This window comes from Nyctereutes procyonoides, unplaced genomic scaffold (genome assembly GCF_905146905.1).
Source record: "Nyctereutes procyonoides isolate TBG_1078 unplaced genomic scaffold, NYPRO_anot_genome, whole genome shotgun sequence".
In the NCBI taxonomy this organism is placed as follows: Eukaryota; Metazoa; Chordata; class Mammalia; order Carnivora; family Canidae; genus Nyctereutes; species Nyctereutes procyonoides.
The window spans coordinates 53411773-53436523 of record NW_026575049.1 but is presented as its reverse complement, the minus strand read 5'-3'; the positions used below and the strand labels follow the sequence as shown (position 1 = coordinate 53436523).

At 36.2% G+C, this 24751-nt stretch overlaps 1 protein-coding gene across 1 annotated transcript in view; it reads left to right on the top strand.

Moving 5' to 3' along the window:
- LOC129512185 (neurexin-1-like) overlaps nucleotides 1–24751 on the top strand; it is a 233298-nt gene that overhangs the window by 151808 nt on the left and 56739 nt on the right. The window contains exon 5 of the mRNA XM_055329447.1: nucleotides 10992–11148. Within this exon, the coding sequence (XP_055185422.1) occupies nucleotides 10992–11148 (157 nt within the window). The remainder of the gene's footprint in view (nucleotides 1–10991; nucleotides 11149–24751) is intronic.

The window sequence follows — 24751 nt, the reverse complement described above, 5'->3', positions numbered from 1 at the left end:
GCTAAGCACCCTCTGGCTTGTTGCTAACTGTATAACAAATTTCACTTATGGCTTTATAAGTATGACATTATAGTGAGGCAGACATCTATATGTATTTACTAAAACACTACATGCTTATTATCATTCAAATGCTCTAAATAAAATATAGTCATTACCTTATTTTCAAGAAAGCTTAGACTAAGCAGAAGGGCAAAACATGAATTCAGAAAACAATAAAAGATCAGCATAGAGAATACATATGTGTGTATATATATTTATCTGTTAAATTGTCAAAGACTGAAAGCATGTGGAGTTCAAACTAAGAAGGAAACACTGCAGTGCAGTGGTCTAGAAAATATGTGTGAGGAGGGTGGCATTTGACCTGGGTTTGGAAAGAAGTTCAGCATTTGAAGAGGTAGAGCAAGAAGTTCATCTGTTAAAGCTGAATATTTTACTCTCCCTATCAGCCTTTCACTGGCCTGCTAAACCCTTTGGTGTTTCTAAAGCTTCTTCACAGAGCTCTAGTTATAGGAGAAAATAAAAATATGTATGTTTGTGTGTGTTAAAGGATATTCCATTAAGCAAGTCAACATTCAACAAGGGCACCATCCTGCAGATGAGTTCCTTAAGTTCTAATTGGAAAAGAGGGATAGAAATTAGTTAAAATGAAATATGAATATGTCAATAAAAATTAAATGTAAAAAATTACTATTGTGGGTGTGGAGGGAGTAAAAGGGAAGTAAATAACTATCAAAGTATTATAATATTTGGGGCACGTGGGTGACACAGTCATTTGAGCATCCAACTCTTGGTTTCAGCCCATGTCATGATCTCAGGGTCCTGGAATCTCAGGGTCCTGGAATTGAGCCCCACATAGGGCTCTACACTCAGCATGGAGTCAGCTTGTTCCTCCCTCACTGCCCCTCCCCCCACTCACTCGTGTGCACATGTGCTCTGTCTCTCAAATAAAAATCTTAAAAAAAAGAAAAGTATTACAAAATATAACTAGGAACTCTCTTTGGACAATAAAAGAATCACATTTGTTTTAAATAAGTCTTACGTATGCTCTTCAGGACTCATTTACCACACTAATATCTTGGATTAGTTGGAAATAAGTCTAATTGTCTCCTAAGTACATAAAAATTCAATGTCTGTCTTTTCTACCATGTTCTTGCTTAAAAATATGAAAGTTCAACAGTGGACAGTGTTGAGACAGCTGGTGATATATGGATATATATCAGTTGCTGTGGTAAACCAGCATATTTTATCTCATTAAAATCATAGATGCTTACTATAAGTTATGTGAAAGGAGGATTTTGAAAGAAATGGGGAACTTGTGAACAAATATTGGTATTTTACTATGAATTTAATATAGCCAAAGAAATACCAAAGAAAACCAAAAGGCAACGATTTCTGTTTTATTTACATCAGACACTAACCCTTACTCATTCTGTTTTCTTCATGTTTCCCAAACTGCATTTTAATTGTAAAGCATGTAATAAATATTTGAAATAGTAGTTTCTATCACTAGACCATAGTATTTTTTGTGACTTTCAGAGTGGAATTTTTCATTATTATAATAATGTCATAGACATTTGGAAGTGCTTTAAGGAAAAAAAAAAATCCTTGCAAAATTTTCATTAAATTGGAAAAAAAAAAAAACACAATTTTTTTTTTTTTTTTGGTCTAAGCTGAGTCACATTCACCAAGCAAAAGAAATATGTTCCATTTCAACATTTTTAACTGTGGGATCTTTATTTGAGATCATGCTCTCCCATTGAATAATTAGAATCCACGAGGCGTAGGAAAAGGATAGTCTTAATAGTTCTGTTCTGTTTCTGCAAATACACACAACATGACCTTTAGAAATCAGGCTTAGATTAGTCAGTCTCATAAACAACACAGAATTATAGGATTCCATCCATTTGGAAGGCCTTCTGCTTAGTTTTTCAATCCTTTGGGGCACTTGATTGGGCTGGGTCTAGTTGCAGTTGGTGGTACTAGATTCGGGAGTCTCTCACCTTTTCAACTCTGGACTGTTATTAAATAGTTCTAGGAACATGAGATAAGATTTGATTGAAGCAGAAAAATTAACTGAGGTGTTATTTGCCTCTGCTACCCATTAGCTTAGTTTAACTGTTTAGCTGTCTGCCAATTTAGAATCACAATTCCTGGAGATTTTGTGCCTAGCTACCAAACTTGTTGATTCTGTTGGTCTCATACTAACTTCTACCAGAATCCCACAGTATAAAGTACTTGGGAAAAAATCAAATCAGATCACTATTGATGAGCACCTGGCTGGTTCAGTTAATTAAGTGTCTGCCTTGGGGGCAGCCCGGGTGGCTCAGCGGTTTAGCGCCACCTTGGGTCCAGGGCCTGATACTGGAGACCCGGGATCGAGTCCCACGTCAGGCTCCCTGCACGGAGCCTGCTTCTCCCTCTGCCTGTGTCTGTGCCTTCTCTCTCTCTCTCTCTCTCTCTCTCTCTCTCTCTCTCTCTCTCTCTCTCATGAATAAATAAATAAAATCTTAAAAAAAAATTAAGTGTCTGCCTTGGGCTCAGGTCATGATCCCTGGGTTCTGGGATCCCCACATTGGGCTCCCTGCTCAGCCGGGAGCCTTGTCTGCCTCTCCCACTGCCTGCTGCTCTCCTTGCTTGTGTTCTCTCTCTGTCTCAAATGATTAAATAAAATCTTCAAAAAGAATCACTATTGAGCAACTTAGTTTTCAAGATGTTATGTAATTGATAGGCATAAAGTAAGGGGCTTATCTTGCTTCCTAAGGATAAACTTGAAAGCTATAAAGAGGAAAGCATTGGAGGAAAGATGCTAGAGTTTAGCATAGAGATTTGATTATGTGGAAATAATAATAGTAATAATAATAATGCAGCAACAATAGTAATTGCTAACATTTACTGAGGAACTATCATATCCTAAGCATGTGTCAGCTTTTTAATGGAATATCTCATTATTTGAGACTATATTAGATTATATCAATAGAACTTTATATCTCCATATATAGTATACTAAGGTTTGGGGACAACCTAGTTTGGCTTAATTCAAAGCTTTGTGTAGTCATGCCAAGAAAATTTACTCCACATAATAAGAAATTAAGTTGTAAATATGTTTTGCTAGTAAAATAACAACAAAAAGAATTAAGAATGTCTCAGCAAAAGGCTTGGTATTACTAGAGGATTTTCTAGGTAAGCAAAACAAAACTGCTGTATGCAAAATGTGCTAGCATAAAAATATTTTACATATACTAACATAAAATACCACCTTTTGGGGGGGAATGAGCAAGTGATACAGCTTTTTAACATACTTTATATTTGTGGTTAGACCGGTTTCAGTCTTTAACTCCTCCCATTTGATAATTTTCTAACAGATAATATGCATTTCTAAGATGCATTTAACAAACATCTCCTTGGTGCACACAGATTCCCTCTTCTCAATGTAGTATTTGAAAATGTAAAGGATTCTCCTGCTGCTTAGCGGACTGAAAAAAATCGAAGTGGTAGCTATGTGTTAATGGTCAGAGTCCCCAATCCTGTGAAGGAAGGTCCCCACAGGGAACTGAATGGGATTCAACTTCTTTCTGTCGATGGTATTAAGGATTTTTTTCTCTTTCACTAAGCATCCTTCCATGGAAATAAAAGAAAGACAATCTCTTGCTAGAAAAAAAAAAAATAAAAGGGAATAAAGTACTTGATTTTATTATCACTATTTCATTTGGGGTAGGGATATAACATTTATTTTGGGATTCATTTACTCCGCATTTTATCAAAAAAATATTCTCAAGGTAAGATCCTAAGCAGTTAGAAGATTTCAAAGCTAAGGCAGATGATCAGGATCCTAAAGTTTCCCCTTATCCCCTTTGTGACCTTTGGGCACTTGGTGCCTCAGTGTCTTCATCTATAAAATAGGAATGGAAAATATCCAGTTTGCAGAATGGTTGTAAGAATGTTATCTAATGTGTGCAAAGTATATGATGTGGAATTGACATCATGGTATGTGTTTACTTTGAGATTCAAGTTAGACTATTTAAGGTTCTGTCCTAGGGAAAAAAAAATAAGTAGAATTACCCATTTCTTAGAAATTTTGTAGAAATATTGGATACATGAAAGAAGTAGGGATGACATCTGAGCTAATATTTCTTTCCAAAATATCTGATGCTCCCATACAAAACAAGCTTTGTTGATGACATTTGTATTTGTTTTTAACTAACAAATACTCATTAAACATGTTTAAGGTGTCATATGCCAAAATACTATATCGGGCTCCAGAAAAACATGTAAGAAAGAGGTTGTTTTCCCTCAGGGAGCTTTATTATAGACTGAATTAAGAAATTTTTTAAAAACTGGGTCACAAGCCAGTGGGGTGGGCTGGAGTCGAAGCTGGGTACCATAATTAATAGCAATTTATTTCATTCAATGGAATCTGAAGCTCCTCTCTTCCTAGGGCCACTTGCAAGGTCAGCATTGTTTATCACAGAGTATCATAAATCTCTGGTGACCAGCCTTTGGCTATAAATACAGAAAGATACTTGTGGGGTTTTTCTTCCATGTATAATATAGAATTTCTGGAATAATAATGATCTAACAGCTGCAGTCTGGGTGTTTTGAAAAATTACTCAATCTTTTGCAGTTTATTAAGCAATTTGTATGTAATGCCGAAAATATTCTAGAATGCAGGTATTTTTGAGCATTTCTACAAGTTCTCTAAAATGAGACTATGGTAATTCAGAGCATAGACCATCCATTTCAGAAATAACTCAGAACCTATGTATTCTGCTACCCCAAAACTGCTACCCCAAAATTATCAGACTTTAAAATGAGTTCAATTAAAATCAACTCAGATGCTTTACCTTTTTAATTCATCCATAGAAATGTTAGATTGACCCATTTTATGATTATGAAACCATTTAGAAATAACTGTGTAATGAATTAGCAATTGCCTCAAAACACATGGATTGTGTTCTATAGCAGGAATTTTAGATAATACATTTTTTTTCCCTGATACTCTGGGGATATTGGCTTTATTTAACAACAATTTATACAGTGTTATTATGTGCCAGGCATCATTAGCACTTCAGAAATGTTATCATATCTGTCCCTTATAACAGCCTTAAAAGTTAGATATTATTATTTATATTTTTATATATATGTAAGGAAACTGAGTCACAGATAGGACAATTGGTCTAAGGCCACATAGCCAGTGAGTGGTGGAGCTAGAATTCTAAGCCATCTAATCTGGCCTCAGAGTCTGTGACCCTGACTACACTGAGCATCCCCTTAGCACTAGATCTTGACACTGTGGAGGTTACCCTAGAGATAAAACATTGGTCACCTCCAAAATCTTTTAAGCTCTGATAGTATATCCTGTAGCCCTATGGCAACAGAGGCATACAGTAGAGGTTGGAAGGGACTCATTGAACATCAGAGTGGTGAGAGAGGGAGATTTTCAAGGGTATCAGCAGTGAGAGTGTATTTGTTTTATTTCTTGTTCATGGTAATTTTTTTTTCTTGACCACCATCCTAGACAAAAGATCTAGCTACTTAGCAAGACATAACCCCAACACCCTCTGCTTTGTTCCTTAGGCCTCAATGGTGCTCTACCATTCTACTGCTAGTTTTATAGCATCTCTAAGTTCTCCATTAGACCCAAAGTGCCCAGTCCCATTGCTTTCTTTCCCACCCCCAACCTCCATCAGAAGTCTTTCAGCAATTGTGCATACTCCTCAACCTTCAGCTCAATCTATCATGTCTTCCATTCACCAGACTGATGGATGGACCTTTCTGTATATGTACATTGTACTGTCTACAGTCCAGTCTCTCCATTTTTACATGTTACATTTTAGCTAATCTTTTGGTCTCACATCTGTCTGTCCCACTAAGTGGAACGTTCCTGGAGGGTAGTGACTCTTCCTTGGATAAAAGTCTCATTGTAGAAAAAGAAATGTACAAATGTCATATAGAATAATAACCCATTTATGCCATCAGGAGAAATGTAGGGAAATATTTGAAAAAGATAAGATATCTCTGAGTAGTGGTTATGAGAGGCTTTTTTTACACGTTTTCTAAATTTTTCAATTTCTTTTTTTTTAAAGATTTTATTTATTTATTCATGAAAGACACACACAGAGAGGAGAGAGAGAGGAGAGAGAGAGTCAGAGACATAGGGAGAAACAGACTCCATACAAGGAACCCGATGTGGGACTAGATTCCAGAACTCCAGGATCATGCCCTGAGCTGAAAGCAGGTGCTTAACTGCTGAGCCACTCAGGTGTCCCTTCAATTTCTTTACAATGAAAATGAGTTACTATTATTACATTTAAAAAAAAAAAAGCATGCTGTAAGTCTATTAAAAATAAGAATGCAGTTTCTTACTGAACATTATACGCAAAGAGCTTTTTTTTAAATATTTTATGTATTTATTCATGAGAGAGACAGAGAGAGAGAGGGGAAGAGACACAGGCAGAAGGAGAAACAGGTGCCACGCAAGGAGTCTGATGTGGGACCCGATCCCACAGGATCATGCCCTGGGCCGAAGGTAGGTGCTAAACCACTGAGCCACCCAGGAATCCCACAAAGAGCTTTTTAAAAATAGTATAATTCTTATTTTTATTTAAGATTTTTAAAATTTATTTGACAGAGAGGTTAACTACAGTTAACTACATCTGTACTTCAAAAGAGTAAAAACGTCTTGCTTTAATTAATTGATTTTTAAAAAAGATTTTGTTCATTTATTTGACAGAGAACACAAGTAGGGGGCGACAGGCAGAGGAAGAGGGAGATACAGGCTTCTATTGAGCCGGGACCCCCAACTTGGGGCTGGATCCCAGCACTCTGGCAATATGACCCCAGCCAAAGGGAGTTGCCCAACCAACTGAGCCACCCAGGCGCCCCAAGAATAGTATAATTCTTAATATTAATTCTTAATGTGTGGGATGTAGCGTTTAATATATTTGCATTAAAGGATGAATAAAGTACTTGAATGTGACATCTCTGTTCAAACCAAGGAAATCCTCGTATTTGGAAATTCTTTTTGCATCATCCCTCTTGAGAATATTAAAGCTCCCTGATATGTTTTTAAAGACTTTCTGTATTAAGAGTTTTTCCTTTCTCCCAGTCCTCTACAGGAAAGATGAAAAGTTGATTTAAATAAATATGGAATTAGAATTTTATCAGAGACATCCTTAAGCATATTCAGATCTAGCAATATGATATATGCCTACATATTTCTCAAAAACTGAATTAATGATTATTTAACTTACTCAGCATAATTTATTATTCATATTTATAAAGTCCTGCTTAAAATGATACAACAATTTTTTAGAATGTTGTATGATTCTCAGCCTTTTAAGTCCATTTGATAGCCTGCATATCCATGTTAACCTCAAAGAAAGTCATGTAAATGGGATAATGTGGAACTTTTAAAGATTTTCTTTGTAAAATTTCAAACATATAAGAGCAAGTTATGTTAAGTGCTAAATTGATGAATATACAGAAGTAAAGTCAGAGAAAGGAGAGCGCTCCTGTTTAGAATTAAACTAAAACATCTATACCTAAGATAGTTTCCGTAGATTTCTGGATATGTTTCAGAATAATTAGAAAAATGAAAGGTCTAGGGGCACCTAGGTGGCTCAGTCAGTTAAGCATCTGCCTTTAGCTCAGGTCATGATCCCAAGATCCTGGGAAAGGCAGCCTTAGGCTCCCTGCTAAGTGGGGAGCCTGATTTTCCCTCTTTCTGCTTTCCTGTCCCCTCCCCACTCATGCTCTCTCTTGTTCTCTCAAAAATAAAATAAAATAAAATAAAATCTTAAAAAAAAAGATCTAATTAACTGACTTTTCTAATTACTAGGGATTTGTCCTATATACTACAGGTAATTGTTTAATTTTGAAAAATTAAAATTTTTCAATAAAATATGTGATTAACACTATATTTACACAGTATGTGTATCTTTAGAATACACTTTAAAATCATACTGTGCCCCCAAATTATCATTAGCACATCATTCAGCAAAATACATTGACTTTATTCACAGCAGTATATGAACTTCTAGGGATGCTATACAGAGGTCCAACAGTTTGCAGCATTGGTGACTAAATGTTATTGATCTATCAGTAAATTTTTATAATATTCAGGAATCAATCACAGTGTCATTTTAGGTACTTAGAATTATGTAGAAATGGCAGTCAGTTTATAAGAAGTTATTTTTAAAAAACTAAAGAGCTTTTAGGGGACCTGGGTGGCTTAGAAACTTAGTCACTTGACTCTTGGATCAAGAGTCAAAATCCAACTCTTAATCTCAGCTCAGGTCTTGATCTCAGAGTCCTGAGTGCAAGTCCTGTGTTGGGCTCCATGCTAGGCATGGAGCCTATTTAAAAACAAAAACAAAACAAAAACAAAAACAAACAAAAAATCCAAGGAGCTTTTAAATAAATGTCTTATTCACTTTTGCATTCACAAAACTTATGGTACCTAGCCCAGAGGAGGTGCTTAGAACTGTTTATGAAACTAATGAATAATGCTTTTAACTAATTTATCAGAATTTGTCCTTCAACTTTAATGCCTTATGTTGTCAATTAACTAGAAATTTCAAATCAACTTACATTGTTGAGTTCCTAAAACAGCTAAGAATGTTTGGATTTTGGTGGATATGAGGGGTATAATGCATTGTACCTGACATTTTGGAATTCAAAATCTAGTGACATAAGTATTTTTAATTAGATAGACTAATTAAAGTAAAATTTTATTATGACTTTCTAACACAAAATTTCTAGGCTATGTCATCAGTAGCTACATATGTAATTATATCACTGATTAAACCTCTGAAACTTGTCAGAGTTCCATGTTAAGTTTCTTTAAAATTTTATTTAATGTGTATTTAACATGAAAATTAGTTCTTATTTGTATTAACTTTCCTTTGTCCTCAAAGTAATTTAAGCATTAATACTTATGTGGTTAGTGATTTTCTGTTTTTTTTTTTTTCTGGTTTACTTTTAAATCAGTATACTTTAACTGATAGCATTTTCTCCCAAACTGTTCTTTAGCAAAATTAAAAAAGGAAAATTAAATTGTCATGTTGGTGGTAGTGGTTATGTTGGTAATAGGAGTAATTTTGTCATCATGAAGGTATTACCTATTAGTTCCTCATACTTCTATTACATAAATAATAATTTCATCCCTATAACCTTGAAGATCATTATAGTAAATTAGTTTCTGTCTTCCTAAAAGAAAGGACTCACAGGTCATCTAAATTCTTTGAGGCTGTTATTGTTTTATTACTAGAAGAGTTCTTGCATTACAAGAATTTTATCACATGTCAGTATGAAAAGTACAATATCATGTCAATTTATTTATTTGAGAGAGACAGTGATCATGTGTGAAGGGGAAAGGGGCAAACAGAGAGGGAGAGAATCTTAAGCAGGTTACATGCCCAGTTTGGAGCCCCATGCTGGGCTTGATCTCAAAACCCTGAGATGGCGACCTGAGCCAAAATCAAGAGTTGATGTTTAACCAACCAAATGAGCCATCTGGGCCTCCCTATCATGTCATTTCAAAAAGGAAAAGTGATATGATATAGTTGTATCTGAGGCACCTAAAGAAGAATGGGCCTTGACTAAGAAGCAATTTCTACATTGTGGAATATTAACTTATTTACATCTTTAAACTATTGTCATTTTACATTAGAAATTGGTTTAAAATCCCCAAATTAGTATTTAGGAAATATTTTTTTCAAAGATAATAAGTTTTTTTAAATACTTTTTTTTAGTTCTTCCCTTTGTCTTTATGACTATATTTTGAATTTTAAGGCACTTCTTGGGCAAAAGTGTATACTGAGGGTGGGGAGGAGATAAACCAATGTTTCCTCAACTGACCATCAGGATAGGAAAATTGTTGCCAAAATGGAAATAAAATGTGGTCAATTAGTCTCTAATTTTTGGCTTGCATTTATAATATGAAGTAAGAAAAAAAAGAATATAAATATTATCATTGGTCTACAACAATAATAATCCTCAAAGATAAAAATCTGATTATATTCCTATTTATAGAACTTTTAAAAACTCTGTTTCTGTAATTCTTGTTAAACCTGAACAATGATTGAAAGTTATTCCAGGTTTGGTAAAAATGCAATTAAATTACCTTGTTAAAAGAACTTGTAAAGAAGCAATTTAATTATATTTTTTCTGTAGTCCAGATCATTATAAACTTTAGTGGAAGCATTTCTCTTTAAAAAGTGCATCTTAGGGATCCCTGGGTGGCGCAGTGGTTTGGCGCCTGCCTTTGGCCCAGGGCGCGATCCTGGAGATCCGGGATCGAATCCCACGTCGGGCTTCCGGTGCATGGAGCCTGCTTCTCCCTCTGCCTGTGTCTCTGCCTCTCTCTCTCTGTGTGTGACTATCATAAATAAATAAAAATTAAAAAAAAAGTGCATCTTATTATGTACTGTAAATATGTTTTCTTGGGATGTAGGAAATGCGTCCCTTGTAAAATTAATTGCTGTCACAAATCTTTCAGAAAATCATACTTTTTAATTTCACCCATTCTTATGAATCTTGCCCAAGAGTAATAACTCCTGTGCCTGTTGGAGTGTTTAGTTAGACGTAAAAATGTAGCCAAAGTGCTTTTCAAGATACTCTGGAGACATTTGACTTGCATAATTCACATACTCTGCCATACTTATATATTAGCTTTACATTGCAATTACCTGATAGATAATTCTCATTAAAATAATCATATAAAGGCATATCTCTCCAGCAGACCAGAAAAAAAAAAAAACTGTTTAAAGTCATTCTGGTCTATTGAATTTGGAAGCTTGAGAATACTTTTAAGCAAATCTAGCTAAATAAATGTGCACCCTGGAGAGCAGAATGGCTTTTTGTTTTTAATCCATTAAAGGTCCTTTAATTTCTTCACAGTTCTCCATCTGTCCCCTCTCAGCCATTTCCCCTCAGTGAATGAGCATTTGCACAATGTCAGTGAGAAAGTAAAACCCCCCCGTTGATTTTAGGGAGCCATCTAAGCAGGTGTTTAAAATAGAGTCTCAAGAACTCCCAAGTACAGGTCTTAATAGGGACAGTGAGCATCTAGGACTCAGTGCTTTGACCAGTCAGAAGCCAGTCACAGCTGAGGAGTCGGCTGGAGGACCCCTGGACAGATGTGTTGAGGTAAGAATGCGCTATCTGCTAGTGGTAGTATGCAGGAGAGATGCCAAAGTCAGGTTAAATGTGCCTCTGCAACTCGGAGCTCAGGGTGGACTGCCTCAGAGAGCTAGGTTAGTGAATTTTATTAATGAAATAAAACATTTTAGAGGTGGTTCCTTTCAGTTATTCTCAAAAGACAGATGCAAACAAATAGTGTGCACACTTATTGGAGAAAAGGCAGTATCCGTCCTGCACTGTGTTATCAGTTACTAGTGATGGTGCCACAAGAGATCCTTCTCCTTATCTCGTTGGACTTTAAGGAAGCAAAGAATTATAATTTTTGGTTTGTTTTGCTTTTCTGGTTTTTGTCCTTTGTTTTCTGTGGAGCCAGTGAATTTGTAGCCATTTGAAATTTTCTGAAGTACATGAATCGACCTCTCTCTGGTTTCCATAACTTCCGATGATGACTAGTTCTGTTTTAACTCTAACCATTCCATTGTTAACCACTATTTTCCCTTTCTCCTCCCTGTCCTGACTTCATATCTGCCCTTAAGGAAACATGTGAATTAGAAATTATTACTCATGCTGTTAAATGAAGTTAGGGAAGAGTCCATAACTTGAAAACTTTAACATCTACTGTAATGATAGCCACGTATACTGCAAGAAAATGACCTTTATGTTAAAAACAGTTCATGTTGTGTCAGAGTGGATGATTCCTGTTTTTTGTTTTGTTTTGTTTTTTAGGAAATTTTAACTCTGTTGCCTGGTCAGTTATCTCAAGAAAATTATTTCTTCATCATTGAATGATAACATTTATTTAATCAATTTAACTGCAAAAAAAGCTGTCATTGGAAAGTATACAATTCATAATTTATTCAGGTTCATTTCATTTTGAGAGTGGAAAAGGTAAGGATACATTTCATTTCACATTAACTGAAACTCTAATATAGATATAAATCATCCCTAATGCAGCCATCAGCCATAGTTTCAATGTGGTGGAATTCTTCCTACCTTTCTATAATAATTGGTATTCAACAGTAGGTATCTTTACGTTCTTGGATATTTCATGTACATATTAAATTTTATTCTGAGGACCTAACTTCATAGAAACATAATTAGAAATAAGGAGTGAGAGACAGATCAATTTGGAAGAATCGTGGAAGGTAACTGGTATTATACAGAAAGAAAAAAATCTAAAAATGCTAGCTCTGAAGTAAAATTGTTTTGGGGTTCATTTTTTTGCCACTGGTTCTACAAGGTCTGACAAGTTATTTAATCCTCAATGTTTAAAATCAGTATACTTGGAATTATAGGATACCTCTTTCTTAGGATCGTTTTTTTTTTTTTTTTTCTTCAAATATCCTTATGCTGGATCTAAGATCCCTGAGATCAAGATTTGGGCTGAGATTAAGGGTTGGACACTTAACTGACTGAGCCGTCCAGGCATCCCCTCAGGATTATTTTAAAATTAGTTAACCTAAACATTAGTACCTGATATATAGTATGTACTCAATAATAGTTTAATAGTATTTTTAAAAATTGAGGCCACAGAGGGTAGCCAGGACTAGAACAATACAATGGATACATACATGGTCTCTGGAACTAGGTAGATCTAGGTTAAATCCAGGCTCTTTGCTTTCTTGTTTTGTGACCATGGTGATGCTGCATAACCACTCTGAGCTTCAGTTTTCTTGTTTGTAAAACTAAGAAGATGAAAAAGAATCTACTAATCTTAGGATGTTTCACAATTTGAGCGTCCTTCTTTTTGGATAAGACTATACTTTTATTCTTTAGTAATGGAATAGAATTTGCAGGATACTGAGAGACCAAGACTAGTCAGAAGGGTTTCTGTCTCCTTATCCCCCAGTTACCACTTTGGCAGAAAACACCCGAATATTCCTTGCACTGCTCCTAGCTGTCTTCTGCAGTTCCACCTATCCCTGGGTCCTAAAACTGCAGTTGCTCACTTTGATATGAAGGTGAACCCCAGAGAGCTTTGCTTGCAGCTTTTGATTGGGCTCTGCAAGTACAAGCAAGAGATGGGATGTAGGAGACAATTGTTCCACTCCTTTTATTTTTCTTTCAGAGATTAAGCTAAATGACTTTAATGTTTTATCTGTATGTTTCTTTCTTATTACTTTGTCTGGGAGAGTGAGGGACCAGTTTTCCCCTAATCATCATGTTCATCTCCCCCTATGCACCCCATTTTAGAAGAATTAGCAAGCATACATTCTTAGAGAGAGCTTTTCCCCATATGTGGCTCACAAAATCAGTCAGCAGACCAAGCAGAATCAACCTTACCTGCAAACTTGTTAGAAATGCCAATTTCTGGCTTCACTTAAGATGTGCTAAATTAGAAACTCTAGAGTCATAGCCCTGGAATTTGTGTCATAATAGTCTCTCCAGGCTTCTGATGCTGACAAAAAGTTTGAAAACCATTGCTTTTAATGTAGTGTAAAAGAAACCAACTCATCAGAAACCAACTTTCAAAGATCTTTCAGATGCTGCACATTCTTCCCCATTGACATAGGTAGGCTTTTGGAAGAGGACCAAAGATCTTAGCATGCCTTCCTTAAAATCAATAGTCTATTAATTGTATCAGTTTCCCGTGAGAAATGGTTGTTACAGGGCAGTATTAGAAGATCTGCAGATTCTTTGTAGGTTCTCCGCCCAAGTATCACCTGACATTTTACTTCCAAAGATTCTTTTGAGCAATCAGTGCTCAGAACATAGTATAATTTTGATAAATGATAGTAATTATTATTACTTTAAAACTAACCTTTATAATCTTTATTTTAAAACCTCCTTTTCTTTCTATATATTAGGTGCCTGTTATTTATAAGTCATTCAGCTAGTCTACTGGGGAATGAAAATATTAAAAGGCAGTACTCTACTTCAAGGAGCTTGAAATCAGGCTGAAATTCATGTTTTTGTTTGACTCATAGCTTTTAAAAAATTCATTAGGGTCAGAAATATTTGTTTTTGTTCATTGCTGTTTTGTTCATTTTATATTACCTGGATCTTGGTCAGTGCTTAATAAATATTTCCTTAATAAATGAATGATTGAGTATGTGAGTCCAAATATCTAGGGAAAGGAATGAGCTGAGGTTCTTTTTCTGTCTTACCTTTTTTACCCAAAAGGACTAATAGCCTTTTGTGTTTAAATTGAATAAGACAGGTGGACACTTGTGCACAGTAGAGATCCAGAAACACTAGTCCTGCTGTTTGCACACTGATTTAAGACTAACTTAGGTGTCCTGCACACCCATCTAAACACAGTCATCTCAGGCTTGACATTTCAACCTGAGGTGTGGTGCTCTATTTTTAAATGCTCGTGCCAATGAGACAAAGATCTCCCATCTCATAAGTTCACTATGTTCTAGAAGAGTTTTATTGCACATAAAGCCTATGTCTCAAAAGAATTTGATAAATCAGCAGGATTTTGCCTTTTTAAAAAATATTTGACTAGGGTTTCTATAATAAATTAGGCCATTATCCAGCCTAATAAGCAATCAACCCAATGCTATTCATTTGGAAATCACTGTAATAGGGTGGGAAGGGACAGTGGACAGGGACAGGAAAATGTAGTTCTGTGCTTCAGCTTCAAGAACGCATTAAATTGTTTTTGGATATTTTTAGGAAATACCTTATATCAAAAGCTTTTGTGTTTAAGTCTCAAAACGTATGGGCGTTTACAGCCTAATCTTCAGAGAGTAGTGCACAGACACACAGTGAAGCTACAGGGTGTAAAAGGGGACAAAATGCACTTGTCCTTCGCTCTGCTAACCTCAGATCAAGCTGTGCTTTTATTCCCTCAGCTGACTGTGAAGCAGATTGGCTCCGAAACTCAATATAGTTTAAAACACACACAAACCCACTCAGCTAATTAGCATATTTGGAAAGTGTTTTGAAGACCTTTATTTGGGGCAGCATTCAGGAAGCAGCTCAGACCTGAAATTACTGCAGTGGTATAATTATTTATCTTAGTCTTTATAAGGATCGGATGTCTTTTTGATAATCATTTCAGAAAAGTCATCTGATAGACCCAATAATTCTTCTTAAAGTTGGCTCATTGTTCTTTCCTTGAGTATCTTAAAAGGAAACATTTTATTGAAACTCCTGTGCTGTTATTTTAATATTACAAACCCCTTTATAAAATATCTTACCACATATAAAACTGAATGACATTGAAGATCATATTCTCCTTGATAAAGAATGTTCTCTTCCTCTTCCTTCTTTATGTTGAATTTGTAAACACTTAACCTGAATAGGGTTCCAAGTCTGGCCCTTTAGTCTTAGTCTCTACTCTGTGTAGTTTGGGCCGTGCCTGTTTGTCTCACTTTGGGGCTCTTGTGCAGGACCTGGCCTGGAGAGGGACTCAGGAAATGGTCAGTGAGGGTGAAACGAAAGAATAATTTGTGTATCAAATATAAACTCCTCTGTCTGTCTTTCTCAGCCTGTCTCTGTCACCTATGCTTCCTGAGTCCTTCCCAGCTTGGTAGGTTAATGTCCTCTCCCCAAGTGGCCAGATACCCCACCTAAATCCTAGGTCTAAGCCATTGCATGTGCTGCTTTCTTGATGAGAAATGGCCTTCTACCTTTTAAGGACCTCTTCAGCCCACCCCTTAAACCCGAAAGTCTTTTTCTGATCTCCCCTTCCCTAAAATCTTGTTTATTTATTTATTTTTTGTTTGTTTTTGTTTTGTTTTTTACATTTTTTAAATTTAAATTAAATTTGCCAACAAAAAATCTTGTTTAGCCTCTGATGTCCATAAGTAGAATTAAAATATTGGGCTGAAGCTATTAGTACAGGGTCTGAGGTTCTGAAAATTCAAACAAATAGACAGCTAAAAAGATAATTAACTTACCTCACGGTTTTTTTTTTTCCCTGATGTTGACATGTTGTTTATGTCAGAAACAGTGTCTTTTTCCTCTTATCACCAAATCAACTTAGTACAGTGGACTGTTCATGTTGTGGATAACCACTAAGTAATTGTTGATTGATGGAGAGTCATAACCAGAGGTTTTCATCCATCTTTTTTAAAAATATTTTATTTATTTATTCTGAGAGATACAGAGAGAGGCAGAGACATAGGCAGAGGGAGAAGCAGGCTCTACGCAGGGAGCCCAATGTGGGACTCCATCCCGGGACTCCAGGATCATGCCCTGAGCCAAAGGCAGACGCTCTCCTGCTGAGCCACCCAGGCATCCCCATCTTTTTTTTTTTTTTTTTTCATCAAAATCAAAGACAAAAATAAAAACTAAAAAAACACAAACTGTGTTATATAATAAGGGCTTTAGAAAGAACAAGATATGAGGACAGTTTCCTATGCTGAATTGGAATTGGATTGCAATAGGGAAAAGACTGCTGTATTAGTGTCCACAGTTTATATAAGGGGATAAACATAAATATTTAGCTCTAGCTTTAATTGATAAATATGTATCCAATATAGCATGAACATTCATTTTTTAGAAGGAAATGACATTCTGAGTATTAAAAAAATTGTGAAGCTTTTCTCCTTGTGTTCAAGTTACTTGAAAGGGAGAGTTGAGTATATCTTATGATTTATTTTTTTTTACCAGCAATGATTATCACTGACAAGCATTTTGTCCACACCTTCCCCACAGCACCCTTCCAACTTGTTCATTTCACACACACACACACAGAAACCTAAAACCCATTTGTATATGATTCTATTAGACTTTTCCCTTCACTCACCCCAAAAAAACAGATGTTGAAGACTTCCTCTTTGTTTTACACCTCTTCTGTTTCTCTGAATAATCATTTTGTTTTTCTGTAAAACTACCTGTTTTTCTTGCTTTCAGTAATTCCATATTGTCCCTAGAAATAATTCTTATTTGAACCTAACAAGATGATGCAGTGTACTGTGGCATTCAGCTAACATTTAGAAATTCTCCTTCTCCCCTCTTGCTAAATCTCACTTCTTTACATTACCTCCAGCCTCTGCTAAAGGCACTGGTGATTTGGGGGAATGAAGAGATCTGGTGGGGTATTGTAAGACATAGAATGGATGAATTCTGTATGCAGAGACCAAAGACTTCCCTGGACCCAGAGCCAATAACTGTACATGTAAAGTGAGCATTGAGAGAGAGGAAAAAAAAAAAAGAAAATGTATTTCCTTTCTGTCTTCACTTTTTCAATATTCTTAGGCCATTAGGTTGAAGCTCTGACTCAGAACAGGATGGTAAGGGCCTCAGCATAATGAAAGAATGATGCCATTTGCTTTAAGATCTCCGTGGAGATAAGATTTACAGGCCAGGCTATTAATGAATCCATCAAAAGTTTATCTCTGAGTTGGACTTCCTATCAAAGAGGAAGTACACTTCACTCAATATTTTCATCTGAGAAAAATGGAATCTCTGCCGATAGCCACTTTCTGGGCCCCTAAGTAAATCGTTGTCGCATTGAGACTTTGCTGGGTGAGTTTTATTCTAGATAAAATGGTACGACTTTATATTGAAATGCAGATACCATATTTACAAGTCCAATTTCAACCATCTTGATTTCTAAAATAAAATCCTGAATTTTCAGGTGTCAAATAGCTTGAGCTTAAGTAGTCTGCATAGTATGACTGAAATTATAATAGAATGATCTGCAAATATATAGTGTGCTCCATTGCCTTAGCAAAGAACAACTTTTTTAAGTAGCCTTTTGATATGTGGTGCTTTTATTCAAGACTTTTTTATTTCCAAGCCAATCACTGCTGATAATCTCACTGTAAAATAAATTGCATCTTGTGTTTGAGGAGAGAAAGCTGTTTCTCAACTTAAATGGAAATCTCAAAATTCAGATTTTTTTTCCCCAACAAAGGAGTCTGGGTTTGATTCAGATAGCAGCCTTCCAAGTTTGAAAAGACAGCACAGATGTCCTTGAGAATGATTGTGCCCAAACACTGAGACAATGGTACTGCTTCTTATGTTAGTGTTTTGTTCATCAAAACCACATAGAAATTTTCCAAAGACAGAGTTTTAAAAAATATTAATTTGCTTTATTTGTGTCTTTATTGGCAGTGCCTATTGATGAATATGTAGAGCTTAATTCAACCAGCCTTTTGATATCTAACCATAAACAATGATGCATTTCACTCCAAAATTTGTCTTGATGCATTCTGAAAAAAAAAAAAAACAAAACTCTGTAGGGACGCGTGGGTGGCTCAGCGGTTGCGCCTCTGCCTTTGGCTGAGGGCATGGTCCTGGAGTCCCGGGATCGAGTCCCACATCGGGCTCCCTTCCCTGCATGGAGCCTGTTTATGTCTCTGCCTCTCTCTCTCTCTCTCTGTGTGTCTCTCATGAATAAATAAATAAAATCTTTAAAAAAGAAATCTGTGTAGATAAAACATGCTGAGTTCTCTGTCCCCACCCTCACTAATTTTAGATGTTAGGAAAAGAAAAGATTTACCCACTGGTAAAATGGTGATGTCTACCTCTAATCAAAGCACCCAGAATCACATGTGAAAGTGTAACAAAAAAAGATCCTTGCATCAGATTGCATCATGTTTCAGCAGGTGTTGTAAACCCTCATCATCTAGTGCTGGGTTGAATGAATAATAAGGATGCTAGGCTTTGGTCTGGATTCCATTCTGTTTTTCCATCTATTTGTATTAAATCTTCTATAAGGCAGTAGAATTACATGCTAAATTAAATGGCACCAGCTGTAAGAATTGTATGAATTCAAAAGGGAGGAAGATCACTAAGGAAGGGATAATCAGAAATGGCTTCCTGGAGAAAAAGGCCTTGACCGAGACCTTGAGGAACTGTAGACTCATGGGGAATGATGACCCACTCTCCAGAGAAATTGATGTCCTCATGTATCTTTTTTCAAAGAGGTTAGTCTCTGAGTATACACTTCTAAAACCTAGATGTTAACTGCCTCTTCATTTTTCTCTATAAGCCCTCCAAACAGAATCTACTTCCACAAAAGCATCAGTGAGCCACATAGAATTCACCAGTGATCATCCTTTAGAATGGGAAAGGAAGATCATTTTTCACATCTGAAATCAACCCATAAAAAATACTGCTAGCCATAGCTCTTCACCAAAGTTCTTTCCCAGCCGTGCAGCTGCCAAAGGCTTTTTCTCTGACCTCTCCACCAAGTGCCCCCCTCAGCCAAGTTCCCCCTCCTTCCTGAATTCATTCTGGCAATATGAAGTTCTCTTTCCTACCCTTTATTTTTTTTAAGATTTTATTTATTTATTCATAAAAGACACAGAGATAGAGAAATAGGCAGAGGGAGAAGCAGACTTCCTGCAGGGAGCCTAATGCGGAACTCGATCCCTGGACCCTGAGCCAACCAAAGGCAGGTGTTCAATCACTGAGCCACCCAGGCATCCCACTTTCCTACTTTTCCTAAAAACTGGTTCAGAGGGCACACATGCTCAACGCTTACCTTGAAGTGAATTCATCAAGTCATCTCTCAACAAAGCACCCAAGTAATTAAAATATTATCTGTATCTTCAATACATATGCAACTATAAAAGAAAGCAGTACTGTAATATTCAGTGTTTACATTTAGACTGGTTCAAGACTTTTGTCAGCTTGATCTAAAAGTAATTGCAGAAAGACAGCCATTGATAACAATATAAAAGGGCATTTGTCCCCAGTTGTGTCTGGTACATTGGATGTGACAATTAATGTGAAAATGGGCTAGTTCTCTGAGAATTATTTGTGATTCAAAACCTAATATCTAAGCTAGTCATACCGTAAGAATTCCTACACAGGAATGTCATATTGAAATGGAAGATAACTTGTATATCATGGCTCTGAAAGACCAGAGAATGTTAACGCCCTTAGAGGAAAAATTAAGTGAATTAAAACACAAAAGTAATTAGATGAAGTATCACAAATGTTCTTCAAATTATGACACTTGCCTAAGATAAACATTTCTAGGCAATTAAGAATAAATACCTCTTTTTATACACACTTGTCTTGATACAAAATTTGGAGGAAACATTGATAATATATTGATACTAGATTTGCTTTAAGTTATAAGGCAAGAATAAATCATCCCCCCCCTCCCCCACTGACCAGGTTATTCTTTATCTCACCTTTTCTTTCAGAAAAGCTTTTCTCTTGGAGTTACTCTGATAGAATACACTAAATAAGAAAAACAAGTAAGCAGATAGGGGCAGGTTGAGGGAGAAATCTGTTTTCTGAGGTTGTTTTAAAGGAGTTAACCATAAATATACAGAGCTGCAAGCAGTCTTGAGTAATTTCCTCAGTCTCCCTCTTGCCTTCTAGCCAGTTGGGAAGCTATCTAGTTTTTAAGGTAAGAATCCCCTCAATGGGATCCCTGGGTGGCGCAGCGGTTTAGCGCCTGCCTTTGGCCCAGGGCGTGATCCTGGAGACCCGGGATCGAATCCCACATCAGGCTCTCGGTGCATGGAGCCTGCTTCTCCCTCTGCCTGTGTCTCTGCCTCTCTCTCTCTCTCTCTCTCTCTCTCTCTGTGACTATCATAAATAAGAAAAAAAAAAAAAAAAAGAATCCCCTCAATGTCCTCTTCCATAGCCAAAACTAGAAGCACTTTGTCATCAGACTGTTCTTCCCGGTAGTTCTAAAGCTTACTTCCCAGCAATGTAAGCATTACCTGAATGGTTGAAGCTTATTATCTTTCATTCTGTCTTCAGGGAAAACTGAGAACAACCAACTGTCCTCTGCATAATTATGGCCCTAACGAAATGCATTCTTAGAAACTGCGGCTTCCTACTAGGTGGGAAAATGACTACTCATACCCTGTTGCTCATTGCACACAGTGTTCTTTTCTTTTTTTTTTTCCAATTACCCCACAGAATCATCATCTTCACATGCAGAGCAAGGGAGAGGGGAACTATAGGTATCCATTGGGACATTAGGAGAACAAATTCTTATGAACATATATCTGTAGTACTCTATATGCAGCTCAAGTAAATACCCAGTCATCCTTTCTTCTGCTGAAATGACACTTAAGATAGAAAGTGCACATAACATGGAATAGTAGTAGAAAGGTACACAACTCTGAGGGAAGAATATCTTCTACAAACATACTCACCCTCTTCCCTGTCATGTACTATTGGTATTCTAGTAATTTAGTCCCTACTCCAAGGTGTTCAGAGAGAATACTTGAAGTGGAACTGGATGTCCGGTATAGGAATAATTTGAGGAGGTTTTTCAAAATACAGGTTTCCCGGCATGAACCCCAGACACAATTCATCTCTCTGGAGAGAGGGCCCTATAATCTATCTTTTAAATAGTTTCCTGGTGCTTGCCAAATCTAAAAAACAAACAAACAAAAAACCTGTCCTGGTCTATTGCTCTTTCTTCTACTCCTGTATGTCATCTACATAGCGTAGGAGCTGGAAAGCCAAACAAATAACTTTTATAGTTGTAAAAATAGTATATTTTCAAGTCCCTTGTTGCCTGCATTAGCTGTAGAGCTAGAATCCCAATTGGAAGAAAACTGAAGGTATCACACCACCTATGGAAACCTGTTAAAGTTTTCAGAAACAATGACTGTCAAGTTGGGCCAAGTAAGATTTGAATAGTAGTCAGAAAAACAAAAGGCCTTTGGCTGTTTTGCCAAGCACCAAGTCTCATTTTCCTCAAACTATAATAAGTATTCAGTAAGACATCTTGGAAATAACCAGTCTGTTCTTTCAAACGAAGTGTGGCTTAAAATATGTAAGACAATATAGCTTAAAGTTAGGTCATTGCTACTCTGAATATACTCCATTGAGTGAATTCTACTGCAGTGCAAAGCAAGAGGAATACACTCCACTTCCAGTGGTAGGTTTCCATTGGATTTTCTTATTTTTTTTCCTTGCACTGTTCTGTGGAATTTAGCATTTGGATATGTCTGCATACTAAAACAGATCTTACATGAAGATGCATTAATATAGAAGAGAGGTTACGCTCCGTATTTTTAGTCAGTTAAGTGAAATGCAATTTTAACTTCTGGTAGGAAAAAAAAAAGTATGTGTGTGTGTGAACATGTGTTTTTTTCCTTATTCATCCATTTTTTTTTTCTTTTTTGAAATCTAATATAATTCTGTATTAAATGGCAACATTGAATTTTGAAATGAAGTGACAATTTTTATAGCTATTCAAATAATAAGCTTCTGGGTCTCAAAGTTTAAAAGGAAGGGAGATATCTATTGCTATATCTGCCATGCTGATCACACAATTTCCTGCAAATGGAAGTGATTTCAATCTTGCCTTTTGCCAAGGAGAATTTTACAGACGTTTCACATTCAAAATGTAGTCATCATTTAAAGTAAGAAAATTGCACTCAATGGGGAAATTTCATTAAAAACATTATTTTGCAAAAACTTACAGTCTGACTAAGACACAGAAATTAGGAAAAGTCCATAAAGTGTTTACAAAATTAACATTTCATGTTGGCAGTAAGTTCTCTACTCTTTTTTCTTCAATTATGAGAAGATTTTCTCATTATGCTGCTCTATTTAAAGCTTGCTATAATTGACTTACATATTAAAGAAAATAACAGTGACAAATACAGATTAGGATGCCTGTGTTTATGGATAACAAGTTATATAGAGAACCTCTTTGAGCAATTTATCCAGAAAGGGATATGCTTGGTTGCAGGGAAAATTAAACACCCGAGTTTATCATAGGTATAAAAGAGATTTCTTCCTTAAGCCCAGAGTCCTAATTATATGAATGTTTGATGGGGCTTCTAGCTCTATTTTTTCTGGGTCTGTTTCTTGCACAAAGCTAAGACATGAATAAAGATAGGTTACTACAAAAAGAGATCTCACATATAATTTTCAATACCATCTCCCCTATAAGCCTCACTCTGGTTTGCAAGTTCAGAAGTAAAACACACAGGCTAACTGAAACCTGTGACTCTGATACAGAGAAATATAAGTGACCTGTTCCACTGCAGATAATCATAGAAGGAGCCTTTGAGAGTCTGGATGTGAAGGATTCTTTCTCTCTGAGCAATGATAGCATGTTATTGCAGTGCTTTCATGCAGATTTCCATTTTAAAATCTTCACTGATATCCTACTGTGAAATTGTTTTGTTCAGTAAGCGGTTGAAGAAACGTGAGCATATAGAATGTCTAAAAGTTCCTTTGTGCAACTAGTCAACACAGACAGACAGTCTTAAGACAATAGAGAAAAAGATCATTACAACATATTTATTCTACAAAGAACCATTCCTCTTGCAAGTGTCACAGCATCTTTATGGTTCTGGGTCGTTTTCAGTAGTGAATACTAATAGGGAATCAAGGTAGGCTTCCTAAGAACAAACCAAACTAGACTAATTGAGATTTCTTTTCTGGGGGAACCGCTTTGGGAACAATAGCTACCTGCTTGTTAGCACAGCATTTTGAAAGATATCTTATGATACCCTTGTAGATGGCAAGAGGAAACGATGATACATCACTGAGATAGTGAATAATGTATATACTGGTTGATTTTAGGTGGTATTCAGATGAACATTTTCTTAAATTAATACTTTCTATTTGTGAATATGCTATCTGTTTTTTATTCATGGCAGTGATATTAATTTTTTTAAATACTGTGAAAAGGTAAAAAGTGAATTATGCATTCCCCTCCAAAAGTGAATTTAAATAAAAATATCAAGCAAATATTGACACAAGCAGTATGCATATGTGAATGAGAAATTATATTTGATAACTTCTATTTTTTCTCAACTCTGAGATTGTGTGAAGACAAATATAACCATCCTTCTCCCTAAGCAAAAACGGAGTTCAAAGAAGTTAAGTTGCTAAAGGTCTTGGTCCAGAATCTTTCTGTCTTTTTGACAATCAAAACAGTGGCAGAAATCTGGCTCTCTGCTGAGGTCTGAGCAGATAGGCAAACTTATGTTTCATTCATTAAAAAAATTATACTTTAATTCTCTATTCTTATGTAACAACAAAATAAAATGAAAAGCGAAGCAATGAGAAGCGACTTGTGCTTTAGGCTCAGGTCATGATCTCTGGGTCATGAGATCAAGCCCTGTGATGGGCTCCACACTCAGGGCTCAGCACAGAGTCTGCTTGGCTTTCTCTCTCCCTCACCCTCTGCCTGCCCCTTGCCTCTCTCTTTCAAATTAATAAATCCCTTTAAAAACATGTTAAATTGGCCAGAGAAAAGAAAGAATCATTCCCATCCTTGCTTAGAGTTGCCTTCCTCTTGCCTTCTTTGTCTGGCATGGGGAAGAAGAGAGAGTTGTGGAGCTCCCCTTGTGTATAATATTCTAGAATCTATTTAAGAAGGTATTTCAAATGTTATATTGTAAAACTACCATATGAGAGAATAGGTCCTTTTCCCTGGTCAAATCCTGTGAGGCCAGTTATCTGTCCCCGCCAACATTTTATTCATCTTCCATCTCTATATCCCATGGGTTCCAAGAACTTGGCCCATTCTCTGCCCTTCTGGCTACAACCATCTGCCCTTCCACCTGGGTTCCTTGACTTTCAGACCATCACTAACATAGCTGAGCAATTTCCCCTTTAGCTTTTTATTGCTAAGAAGATCTTTAAGCCCTTTGAAGTGTTTTCTGTTGTTACTGATAATAAAAACAAAGGCACACAGTTAGGAGTGTCTTAGTGTATCTTTTATTTTTAATTGAAAAAAATAATTTAAGCCACCATTAGCAAA